This window comes from Nicotiana tomentosiformis, chromosome 2 (genome assembly GCF_000390325.3).
Source record: "Nicotiana tomentosiformis chromosome 2, ASM39032v3, whole genome shotgun sequence".
In the NCBI taxonomy this organism is placed as follows: domain Eukaryota; kingdom Viridiplantae; phylum Streptophyta; class Magnoliopsida; order Solanales; family Solanaceae; genus Nicotiana; species Nicotiana tomentosiformis.
In genome coordinates, this window is record NC_090813.1 from 41,816,852 (window position 1) to 41,829,628 (window position 12,777).

Consider the following 12,777-nt stretch of genomic DNA (forward strand, 5'->3'; position numbering starts at 1 on the left):
TTGATTTGATAGAATTATGTACATTTTATTCCTACTAGTCAACGTAAATTTTAAGCATTAAACGCATTCTAACTAAAAATAAGAATTTGAATGTATGTACTAAAATAAGAGATGTTCAACAATTGACGTCTTGAAGATTCGTTGCATTTATGAACGTGAAGGGATCAAAATGTAGACGTTTAAACATAAAAAATATGATGTTTAAAAAAAGTAATATTTAAAGTTAAGTAGAAAAATAATATTTGGATATGTTGATTTTTTTCTTTGAGAAAATATAAAATAAATATATTCCTAACCATAACCAATAATGACAACAAAAGGAAAAAAATTGCAATGTATAACCTTTTTCAGGCTACTCTCCAATCTCTATTTGCACTAGCAAGTATTTTTACAAATTAAAATTTTCTATTTTTAACAGTAGTAAGGGATTTTTTTTTCTTACAAAATAAAATTAAACCGGAGATAAAGTTTAAATAATGGCCTCCAACTCTCTAATTAGTAACCGTTCATATTGGGTACCTAAGACTCCTCACCCGTGGACATAAATGGATCAAGTGCACTGCTATTTAGAAATTTTCTAGTTTGAATACGTACAGGCTAATTTAATAGCAGTCCTTTAGAGTAACTACATGGCCGTTATTTCTAGACATAAATAGGTTCACATTGGATGGGCCAATTTTAAACTACTTTTGTGCTTACAAAGCGAACCCAACTAAAAAAGGCCCATTATCTGTTTCTTCGTCGAGGTTTTAGACATTTTACGTGCAGCAGCGCAGGGTTTTAGGCGAAAAAGCACTCCACTCTTCTCCTCCTCCTCCTCCTCCTTTCTTCTCTTGTGCAAGTATACCAAAATTATTGTCAATTCTCCGCCTTTTCCTATTTCAAGCAATCAAAGTGTCAAATTCTTGCTTATTGCAGCGGCTTCTTTGTCATTTTTTTATTTTTTTTTTGTAAATTTGCAGCACCTGGGTATTAACTTTAATTAAATTTATCTTATCAGTTTATGTACTAGTTTGAGTTTTGTAAGAGTTAATTTCTCTATATGGCTAATTATAAAAGATTTTTATGCAGCGGCGGAAGGCAGTGGATTCACGAGGGCGGAAAAAAATAATCAATAGCTTGTTCTTACACAATTTTGAGCTGGAAATTGCAGAGCAATGGCGTCGGATACATTAACTTACACGGACTCGATGAACTTGAAGGTGAGGGAGCTGTTGAAGGAGGTCCAGCTCGAATACTCCCCTGAAACTACTGCAACTGTGGACAAGGTCGTCTCCGCCATAAAAGAAGCAATTGATAAAATCCCTGAAGACCAGGTCAATTTCTTTCTAAAACCTTTAAGTCATTCGTAGGACAAAAATATAAGATATGTTGGAGAAACTAGTAATGTTGTCTGCAGGGATCTTTATTTGAATTCTCTCTGTATACACACATAGACACACAAACATATATACATGTATAGTTGAACACTTTAAAAGATATATCGCACACTAAGTCACACTCACTGACACAAAATAGTAATGGGTGCAACTAGAAGTTTAAATCTTGGATCAGCCTTTGGTTGTGAGCTTCTTTTCTTATTAGCACAAGTCAGTTTTAGTTATGCTGAGTTTGTTGACTCTGCTTCTCCACTCCCCTCTTTTAATAGTGAAGCATTTTTTGGCAGGTTACGGCTGACTTGGCACCAGGGTTTGTTAGAGACATCAAAGCTGATAAGGTGGAATTCACGTTTAAGAAGCCAAAATCTCTAGAAATTAGCGGGAGTTATTCCATACAATGCATTACCAAACCAGATTTAAATGTGGATCTTTTTCTTCACTTGCCAAAGGTGTGCCGTCTATTTTCCTTTAGAAAGTCATAATCTCGGAGTGTCTTAGAGCGCTACTTGATGTATTGTATTGTGTTGTAACTTATTTACTTTTCAGTTTGATGCTAAGTTCAAATGTTTTGCTTGATTATTACATGATAATGTAAGAAGCTTGGTATGTAAAATGGATAATTTCACATTGTTTCAAATGGTCAGAGCTTTAAATTGTTGCTTTTAGCTATTTCTTCGTCTATGTAATGGTGCAGGATTTATAAGCTTTGAAAATGTGAGAAAGTTTTAATTGCAAAACAATCAATCTCTTGAAATCAGAAACTGATCTACTTGGTCTGAGTCCATCCAACAGCTAGTTTAACAGCAAGGCAGTGGACATGATGCAAAGTATCTGTTTTCCATCGTCCCGTTATAGCTTTTAGTTTTTTTTTACCACAATATATGCCTTCTATATTCCAAACTATGAATGTGGAGAAATGGAACGAAGTTGTAAAAAATGAATCCTGGTCAAAGGTTTATCTTACTGGAAAAATAGTAGCCTGAATTAACAGGCATGGAATGATTGGTTCTATCGCTCAAATAGAATTATAAGTTCATATTTATCAAAAAGAAAGAATTGTAAGTTCATGTGATATATCATGGGTGAAAGCTCATTCTTTGGAATGCTGAGTGAGTGGTGTGCAGGATAAGTATGAAATGCTTCCAGTGCACATAATTGGAACCAAATTGACTAAGGCAAAATGGTCGTGCCGGTCTCATAGTGAATAACACGGCAAAATGGTCATACCGGTCTCATAGCGAATAACCACATTCATGATATATTGCTCTTCTTATTTTCTTGTTGTGACATGTCTTGTTTTTTTTTGCCTTCTAATCTTTTCCTTTTGGCAGGAGTGTTTTTACGAAAAAGATTACCTAAATTATCGATACCATGCCAAAAGATTCCTTTATCTCTGCAAAATCAAGGAGCAGCTGAAAGAATCTCCGTTAATCAGAGCTGTGCGATGGTCTAGTTTCCAAAATGAGGCTCGGAAACCTATATTACTTATCTATCCAGGTTGAGTCAGACTATCTGCCCTACCTTCTCTTGCTTCTTAGTGGATGAAGTTTTCCGGCGTCTACTGCAAGTTTCAGTTTATTTAACTGACTTGATGTTCTTTTGTTATTGTAGCAGTTAAGCTTATTGGAAATGCTGAATTTGTTGTGAGAATAATTCCTACCGCGACATCTTTGTTAAGTGCAACAAAACTTCGCTTGGAGCGAAACAATATCCGTACTGTCAAACAAGGTTTATATATTTAGATATTTTGTCAAGCTCCTTTGCTCATATTGAGTTGCTTCTTAACAATGATTGCACTTACTTCCACTTGTAGGAGATGCTTTACAAGCAACTCCAAGGTACAATAATAGTATATTGGAGGACTTGTTTCTTGAGGATAATGCAGAATTTGTCAAAAGAACTTTCTCTGGGTGGAAAGAATTGGGGGAAGCCTTGATACTGCTAAAAGTATGCCAATTTTGTTTTAAGGAACTAATATAGTCCAATAGCTTACTTTCTTAGACGGAATATTACATCAGTTGCATTTCTATAGGTGTGGGCTCGGCAGAGGAGTTCAATCTATGCCCATGATTGCTTAAATGGGTTTCTAATTTCTGTCTTATTGGCCTTCCTTGCAACAAGGCCTGGAAGGCATCATATAAACAGTTCCATGAATACAATGCAGATATTTCGCATCACAGTGGACTTCATCGGTATGTATTCTGTCCTCTGTCCTGATTTTCCTCCTTGTACTATGATTACGTGCACAAGCAGAAGACAAAACATGTTCTAGATTGAGACATAGATATGTTAGGCTTCAGTTGGAAAGAGTGAGATATCACAGAGGATTAAGTACTTCTTAGTTGGTTGGAGTTGGTCAGAAAAAAAAGAAGTTGATCAAGTCACCTAAACTTAAGAAATTTATGAAACCCTTGAGTATGCTAAGAATTCCCCAGCCGAGCTCTCCTAAGGCATCCCTCCTTTATCTACTCAGCTTAATGGGGGCAATCTTCATTGTGACATTTGTGTTATGCATTGAACAAGATGAGAATAAAATTTCTAGATGCAGTGTTTGCATCAAACACTTAGGGGTTGTTTGGTCCATAAGAAAAGTTATACTAGGATTTGCATGGATTGTAATACTGTATTAATAATCCCTAGATTTTAAGTGCATACACTTTCTTTGACGAAGTTTAATTCATTGCATTGAAAATGGACCGTGATACTGGTATAAAATTATACCGGTATGGCTTAGACCGGAAGAAAATAATCCAACCAAACACGGATAAAATAATCCCTGCCCGAATTTTCCCAGGATTTTTTTTCTTCTAATCCTGGCAACCATACGGCCCCTTAAGTCATGGTGATAAGCATGATATATTTACCTAAACTAGGAAACTTATTTAAAAGGTCCGATAACTTGGTTATATGCTTAAACACGCTGATCCTTAGAATTTGGGGCAACCTGCATTTGGCTTTTCCTGAACAGGAAAAAAGAGGAGTTATCCGCTGGGTAACTCCTGCACCTGACTTGCAAAACCAATTACCCAACACTTAATAGTCTCTGAAACATTTGTTAATAATGTTAACATGAATATGAACTGAACTTATGGGCTTATTTAAACTCAACTTATAAGATTCTCAACAAAGTAGTCCTGGTAAATAGTGTTATAAAGAGTTGCTCTAGAACTGATAACATTATTTAATATGTATATTTCCGAGCATTTAGTGCTATGGTAATTTTGTTTCTCTCTATCTTTTATCTTTTCATTTCTTGGAGTTAGCTAATCATGGCAAGAGAAATATCTTAATTGGTGTGATCTTCATACTTATCTTTTATTTGGTTGAGTTAGGGAACAACTGAAGTACTAATCATTTTTGTGTTTGCAGCCACCTCTAAGACATGGGATAAGGGGATTTTTATTCAGCCCCAGCCTGAAAAAGCTTCAAACAAGGTTTATTACTTTGCTATATTTGGTGATTACAAGTTACTTGAAGAAGATACACTTACCAAAAAGAAGTGTGGGAGAGGCTATAAAAAGATGCATCTATGTTTCATGATTAACTCCATTCAAAAGAGTTTCAAGGATTTAATTAAGATGTAAAAATCCAAAATCTTTTTGGTAAGAAAGAAATTAACAATCAACAAGTTGATAAAAGCTACTAAATCATCTGGCACAGAGAATGAAGCTTCACCTTTCCAAGCAATGTTCATGGAAGAATGTCAGACCTGTTCCCACCTTACATTGCATTAGTGCATGTACTTATTTGGTTATTGTCTAAGCTAAGACTATTATAACTCGCTTTTCTGTCTCTGGTTATTATGCTTACAAAATCTATTTTCTGGCTCGATAACGAACAGTTAGTGATCCCTTTTTTATTAGTTGTCTAAATAGGTGACATAATCAAAACAAAATAGGCTTTTAATTAGTTCATTCCTCCATTTTCATGTATTTTAGGTGTCAACATCTAAAAGCCTTGTTAGAAATGCCATTGTTCGGTCTTGGAGAACTCCCATCTCACTACCTAATTGTAGCGGTACCACTTCATGAGATGCATGAGTTCCATTTGTGAATTGCTTCAACATCTTATTTTCTCTTTCTCGTCTCCAAGGTATTGAGACAGGTATAATAATTTAAAGTGCTGTTGTACCGTTACTCATTTTAAGTTTGAAATTGCAGGATATGCAGTTGTTTCCTGTGGTCATTTGCAATTCATTTGAGGACTTCAATTTGGCATTCCGTCTGTCGCACAATGGTTTCAAAGAGGTGATTTATGAGAATTTAAAGTGCACCTTCAGTTGATTTAATCTAAATAATAAGAGTATTGTCATTTTCATCATAATGATCTAATAGCTAATGAAAATGGAGAAATAATAACACTGCCTTCCTCCATAGTTTGTTCCTCAAATGCTCCAACAAAGTAAATAGGAGAAAGAATTTGGTTGATTTTTTATTTCTTTTTCTGTCTATTTCAAGTCTGATTCATGTTCCAGTAATAAAATGTTTTGATTGTTTTTTTTTTTTTTAAAAACTTACAGCTGCGCAATGAGGCTGCATTGGCAGTTAATAGCATCAATAAATGTGAAGATGGTGGCTTTGATGAGCTTTTTATCACAAAGATTGACTTTCCCGCTAGATATGACTACTGCATGAGGTGCATCAAAGGAAACTGTTTGTATTTGCTCTCCTATTAATGTATTCGAAGTGAATTTCCTTTTGTTATTATCAGACTTGTTAATTCGTGGTGGCAATTATGAATGATGCTCTTTGGAGCTAGTCATCCTATAAAATGATTAGTATGTTTAAATATCTTCTGAAAGATTTGTAATACACTATGTCCCGCTGGTCCTCAGTAAGGGGATGCAACAGAATAATGTTGGGGGAAAAACACTAACAAGCATGAGCTTAATATTAAGTGATTATTTCTACGTTCTCGAACACGATTATTCATGGGAGTATAAATATATTATATTAGCCTTTCTGGTTTAGTCAATTAGCAAGATCACTTATATCATACGGTGATCCTATAGGTTGAACTTGAGGGGAAACTGTGAAGTTTCTAGCTTAGGATTCTGCTTAGATGATGAACTTTGGAGATCTCAGGAGCAGAAGATACTCTCCCTCATGGACCAAGGGTTGAGCGACAGATCTAAGTCCATTCGTGTTATTTGGAGAAACACTGCATCTGAATGCAACTTTGAAGAGGTATATATTATCGGCTGTTCTTCGACTAAGATATGATGGTGCATAACTGATCTTATTCTGGTAACAAACTATTCTAGGGACTGTCGGAGCTAGACAATGAGCCGTTGCTTATTGGGATTTCTGTCAAATCAGCAGAATCAGCCTTTAAAATGACTGTCATAGGTCCTAGCCCTGAGGAAAGAGATAAGGTGCAAGTCTATCTCATTGATTATCTGGTTAACTTTTGGTTCAGTCTTCTTTACTCATACATACTTCGTCACATTCCACCAGGCTTTAGAATTTCGGAAGTTTTGGGGAGAAAAGGCGACTCTTCGACAGTTTCGCGATAGTAGAATAGCTGAAGTTGCAGGTTTGGTCATATATATACTTCTGTTTCTGCTTCTGCCAGACTCGGAGACTGTTGAAATTGATATTTTTTTAATTGTATTCTGTATAATCCTCAATTGCCAGTATGGGAACACGAGGAATGGGAAAGGCATCTCATCATAAAAGATATTGCCGAGCATGTTTTGTCTAGGCATCTTTCCATCACCAAAGAAAAAATCGTTCCTGTTGTGGATCAACTTGATTTTTGTCTCCTCCACAGGGATGTAGGTATGGTTAAAATTGCTGGTTACTTTCAGCCTTATGTCTTCTCAAGCTTGAAGAATGTACTTTGTGAATAATGAAGTTGATTTTCAGATCCTATATCATTCTCAAAAAGTTTGCTGGTGGCACTTGAAGAGCTGTCAAAGCGTTTGCTTCAACTTAATGACATTCCACTAAAGGTGTCGACTGTGCAACCTCTGGACTCAGGTTTCCTTTCTCTACTCAAATGTTGTTCATACATATATGCTTCACGCTTCTATTACTGCAAAAGTGGTTTGTGCTTACCATTAGTCACAGCTTTCAGGATGACATCTGTCTTCCCGCCCATCCCTCATCCTTTGGCACAGGAGAAGGGTGTTGACATAAAACTAAGGAAGCCTGTTTCAACCTGTATAAATCCAGTTGAAGTTATGATTCAGGCATGCAAAGCTATCCCTGCATGGATTTTGTTGTATATTCTGCACTAAATTCCAACAATTCCTAAGAATCCCCCCTCCCCCTCCCCCTCCTCCCTCCCTTTTTCTTTTAATAGCTTGAAGGATCTGGAAATTGGCCAATGGACGAAATTGCAATAGAGAAGACAAAAATGGCGTTTCTTCTCAGAATTGCTGAGAGGTTTGTCTTTCTTGAGCTTATTTTTCAGGAACGATATTCTTATGTAAGCCTACATTAAAGTCGTTTGAGTGCACTATTATGGCAGTCTGCAGAACAATTGGGGGATGATGTTTACTGCTACAGAAGATGATGTAGATGTTCTGATGTCTGGCTATGCATTCCGCCTTAAAATTTCTCATGAAAGGGCTCTAAGTTTGGTGACTGGGCAAAGTAAGATAGTTTGTGCCTGTATTCTCTACTTTTTGCTATCCTTCTTGTATATAGGAAATTTCCCTTTTCTAATGGAAGCTTTTAAAGAAGACACGTGTGCCTGTAGTGACCTACTGTTCTTTCTGCAAGAACGTATTTTTGTATACTGATATAGAATGATTCTTTCTATAGGTAATAATTGTCGACATCAATGGAGCCTCTCTGCTGACAGAAAACTTCTTCTACGACACCAACATGCAAGCAAGATTAATGCTTTAAGGGGTCGTTATCCCGTGTATGGACCAATTGTTCGGTAAGAACCTGAGTTTGTGCTACATCCCCTCTTTGCTCCTCCTTATAGCTCATTACCTCTTTGCTTTGCAGGCTGGCTAAAAGATGGGTTTCTGCACACCTATTTTCCACGGTGCTGACAGAGGAGGCAGTTGAACTATTGGTTTCATATCTTTTCTTGAGACCTTTGCCATTTGAACCTACTTTCTCCCGAATAACAGGATTTTTGAGGTTTGATATTTGTCACTCAGAATTCGTTTTGCTTGATCATTTTACCATTTACTTTCTCCCTCTTCCCCAGTTCTCCACAGTCAAAGACTTTTAACTATTTTATTCTAAGTTGACTCTCAAGAACGAAAGAATTACAATTTGGTTGCTTGGAACATAATTGTGCTTTTCCTAGAACCTTCGTAATTTCCTGCAAAATTGTGGGTGACTGTCATACGTGTATCAACTAGTGTTCACTTTCTGTAGTTGTTTCTAAACTATGTTTGCTCTTTCTCATTTCCAATGGACTTCTTTTTTCTTTTCCATTGTGTAAGTTTGCATGTGTCACCTGCAACTTATTTTTCTTTCACAACACAATAGGATGTTATAACCTTGAATGAAACAGCTAACTTTCTGTGCATTCCGATACTATCTGGTAGAGGGTAACTTGAGTTATTTGCTTTTGGCAATTTGCTTCAAGCCCCAAGATCATCTTGAGAATGTGGTGCATGCTTAATCTCTGCATGACAATTTGTGCATCTGTATTGGAGCTGCAGCGGATTCCTCAAAAGAATAGGAAAAATAGGGTGGAAGTACAGTACGTTTGCTAATAGATTGAACCCTGTAGGCTAGAAGATCTACATAAGACAAAAGTTACTGACATAACAGTAATCACGGTAAAACATACTCTCGCGAGCAGTTAGTTGGTGGAGTGTCTTGCAAACCAAGGTTTGAGCTCTGATAGCTGTATTCTTTTTTCCTTGCTTGTTTTTCCCCTTTTAATACTCCTTTCCTTTTTTCTCTTTGTTGTTTTGAGGTAAGAAGTGGACAAAATGAATCTAGAATGGTGCTTTCAGTTTCATATTTTATTCGATAGACTTTATAAGTTGGTCTCTTTTTCTTATAATCTGTTTCTTAAACAGGTTCTTACGATTATTGTCAAAATATGATTGGGCCTTTTCACCCTTAATCGTTGATTTCGATGGCGACTTTTCGACTGAGGAGAAACATAAGATTATTGTAAGTACCAAGTCAAGTAATCAACCTTTGGAGGGCATTTTTCTTGGTAAAATTTTTCCATTATCTTTTCTTGTTTTTCTATGTAATAATTTTTTAATCCAAAATGCTATTCCCATATGAATTTGGCAGGAGAATTTCATGAGGAGTAGAGAAGAGCATGAAAAGGATACTCAAAATTTAAGTCCTGCAATGTTCTTAGTTACTAAATATGACATCACATCTGAAGCATGGACAAGATCTTCACCAACTACAGCAGTAAGTGGTAGAAACGTGTGAAGATACTATATTGTTTTACATCCTAGTATTGATATTTTGCACCCAATAGTTTATACTTCATACATCTTTAGAAAACCCTGTAGATTAGATGTCATCTTAAGACACAGGAGTAGAGAAGAGCATGAAAAGGATACTCAAAATTTAAGTCCTGCAATGTTCTTAGTTACTAAATATGACTTCACATCTGAAGCATGGACAAGATCCTCACCAACTACAGCAGTAAGTGGTTCTCAACTTTCAAGCTCTTGTATTAAATCATTGTCCGTGCTTCATGGAATCCTGTTCACTGAAACAGAAACGTGTGAAGATACTATATTGTTTTATATCCTAGTATTGATATTTTGCACCCAATAGTTTATACTTTATTCATCTTTAGAAAACCCTGTAGATTAGATGTCATCTTAAGACAATTGATCCTTGAATGTATGACCAAAGTTTCAACTGTAGGAAAGTGGCTGCTGGAGAGGCTCATGGAAATTTTAGTTTCCATCTGCAACCTATCTTTTGCTGCTGCCTTACAACCATATACATGCTCACAAAAGGCGTAATTCTGAATTACTATATACAAACCACATGCTTTATCAATGTTATTCTTTGTGATAGCATCATATAGGAGAAAGGAGAAGTATTTCATATGTTTGCAATCATGATTTCTACTGTGTACTATATTTGGACCATTGAGGTTAAAACTTAAAACTTCACTTTCAAACTGAACATTTGCTTTATTCAATAGGAAGCTTATCAAACATATATAAAACACAAAATTACACCAGATCTACGTTTCTACTTCTCGGGCAGCTTTTACTCTTCTATTCTCCTAGATAATGAAGAAGTAACTAGAAGTATTATTTTTTTTCTCAATTCTATGGTTGGAGGTTTAGGGTCCTTACTATTAGGCTATTCCTCTCTCGTGAAGTAACTAAAAGTAACTTTTTTTATTGTTCAAGTAACTAAAAGCAACTTATTGTCTTATGTTCACCCAAAAAACTATATTAAGCAATCCCTTTCATAAAATAATTTTTTTTTTAAAAGATTAAGCAATGTCTTTCTCAGTCAACTCTCATCTTAATAATTTCATAAAGTCAATCATGGACGTTTATTTTGGGACATAGGACTACTACTTAATAATAAATATTATTACCATTATGGATCGTGAGAAATCACAAGATCAAGCAACCAAACAATAAATAAAGCTTTTAAGCCTTCTATGGAATCAGGACAAAATAATGCCTTTAGTTTTACACAATCTGAGCATGTAGGTGTGGCACGATGACTAAGTTTTAGGAAATATTGTCGTTCGGTGGTCTTGTGGGCACAAACTCCTCTCATGATCGTTGTGTGTTTTGATAAGCTTTCATGATTGTTATGCTTTTCCTCTAGCGTTAATTTGGGTACTTTCGTCTATAGGAGCTAAGAAGATTGGTGACTTATTCAACTAGCAGTGTGAATTTGTTGACCAAACTGATTTTGCAAGATGGATATGATTCTTATGGATGGAAAGTATGTAAAAACATCAACTTTTCCCATCCCTGTGAATTGTTTTGCTATAACGTGTCATTCATAGTGCTGTTGATTTTCCATCCTGCAGTGTCTTCTCCGCACGCCTCTGAACAACTACGATGCTGTTGTTCTTCTCCACAGGGATAAATTGCCCTACCCCCAGCATCTTCTCTTTCCATCCGAGCTCAAACAAGGTTCTTTTTCTCATCTTGCTTTGTGCTTGTATTTGTTTCCTCATGATATGCACCTCTATTTCCTCCTCCCTTCTCATCCATTAAGCATTGATACTCCTATACTAGTTAGAGTCTAAAACACTTGCAATTTCTTTCCAGAGCGGTGTGTGGTGCGGGGGCATGCAACCAAGATTTTCCATCCTTTCTTTTTGCCTGGAGACTTCAAAGTGAACTATGGGGAACTGAAAAGTAAGCTGATGGTGAATTTTGATCCAGTAAGGTGCTTTGTTACCGATATCCAGGCAAGTACTTACATTTTGCTGACATTTTTATCCATTGACGTGCAAGTCAGCTATTCAATCCCTTGATCCCCTTGTTCCTGTGATGCTGAAGATTTCCCCCTATCTTCCTGCCCCCATCTGATGCAGAGAGGATTTCCCGATGGGGTGAAGGTGTGGCACGATGCTTTGGGTGGTGATGCTCTTGGTCTTACATTAGCAAAAGCAAGTTCAAAGGTATGCTTTCTGGTTGTACTGAAGTAACAAATGATGTTTGGATGTTTAATAACAAGATGGTAATTGTGTCCTGTTTTCCAGAAACGAAAGCATGATGACTCGACAGAGGAGAGCAAGGATCTTCTGATTACGCTAAAAACCATAGGCGAGGTCGGCAAAGGCCTTGTGAGAAGTATCCATGTTGTCAAGACCCGAAAAAGTAATAATTAAAATGTTTAAAAAGAATTTTGCCAGCGTTGGTTTAACAACTACATGTACACTATGCGTATGTTATAAAGGTTACTGTTGGCTGGTTGGAAGCTCTTCAAATTTTGCAGCACAACTTTTGTATATGTGGAGTTCTCTAGTCGAGGACCAACAATCACCTGTAATTGTAATGAGAAAATCATTTTATTATTTGAGGAAAAGAAAGAGGAAAGAAGAAAACAAAAAACAAAAGGAAAAAAATGTTAGTGCGAGGCATTATCTTCTATTTTGTCTACTCAATTATTTTCATTTCTATTCTAACCAGTTGAGCCCCTACAAAATGTTTCACGTCGTCCACACGCCAGATGCATACATCGCAAGAGGGAGATCGTGGATATAGAATGGATTGTTTTGAACTTCATCAAAGCAGATTTTATCTATGCTAATTAAGATGAAAATGAATTTTTATCTATGCTAATTTTTACTTGTCGATTTCTATTTATGTTGTTGTATTTGATATATTGGTTATGTTATTTCAAGATATTCAAGTTATCTCTAGGTCCTAGGAGAACTTTTAATATTTACGTCAACTAATACTAATTATATAACGATGATGCTTAATTAATTTGTGCACAAAACAACCAAGTACAAT

At 36.1% G+C, this 12,777-nt stretch overlaps 1 protein-coding gene across 5 annotated transcripts; it reads left to right on the forward strand.

The window, feature by feature from the left end:
• Positions 1–707: 707 nt before the first annotated feature.
• On the forward strand, positions 708–12,411 carry LOC104111149 (uncharacterized). 5 transcript variants are annotated; one of them, XM_070195219.1, is made up of 27 exons: positions 708–841; positions 1,072–1,316; positions 1,667–1,828; positions 2,711–2,876; positions 2,991–3,107; positions 3,193–3,326; positions 3,412–3,571; positions 4,749–4,813; positions 5,540–5,626; positions 5,899–6,014; positions 6,391–6,565; positions 6,643–6,753; positions 6,836–6,914; positions 7,016–7,159; positions 7,247–7,360; positions 7,451–7,572; positions 7,686–7,768; positions 7,854–7,978; positions 8,150–8,270; positions 8,342–8,479; positions 9,379–9,475; positions 9,605–9,730; positions 11,159–11,251; positions 11,340–11,445; positions 11,584–11,730; positions 11,857–11,939; positions 12,021–12,411. In XM_070195219.1, exons 2-27 carry the CDS (start codon positions 1,158–1,160, stop codon positions 12,147–12,149), a joined length of 3,159 nt encoding a protein of 1,052 aa, XP_070051320.1. In that variant the 5' UTR covers positions 708–841; positions 1,072–1,157; the 3' UTR covers positions 12,150–12,411. The 5 variants fall into 5 exon arrangements, with proteins under 5 accessions (XP_070051320.1, XP_070051321.1, XP_009619067.1 ...); XM_070195220.1 differs by having other exon boundaries at positions 744–837; XM_070195218.1 differs by having other exon boundaries at positions 768–969.
• The last annotated feature ends 366 nt before the right edge of the window (positions 12,412–12,777 follow it).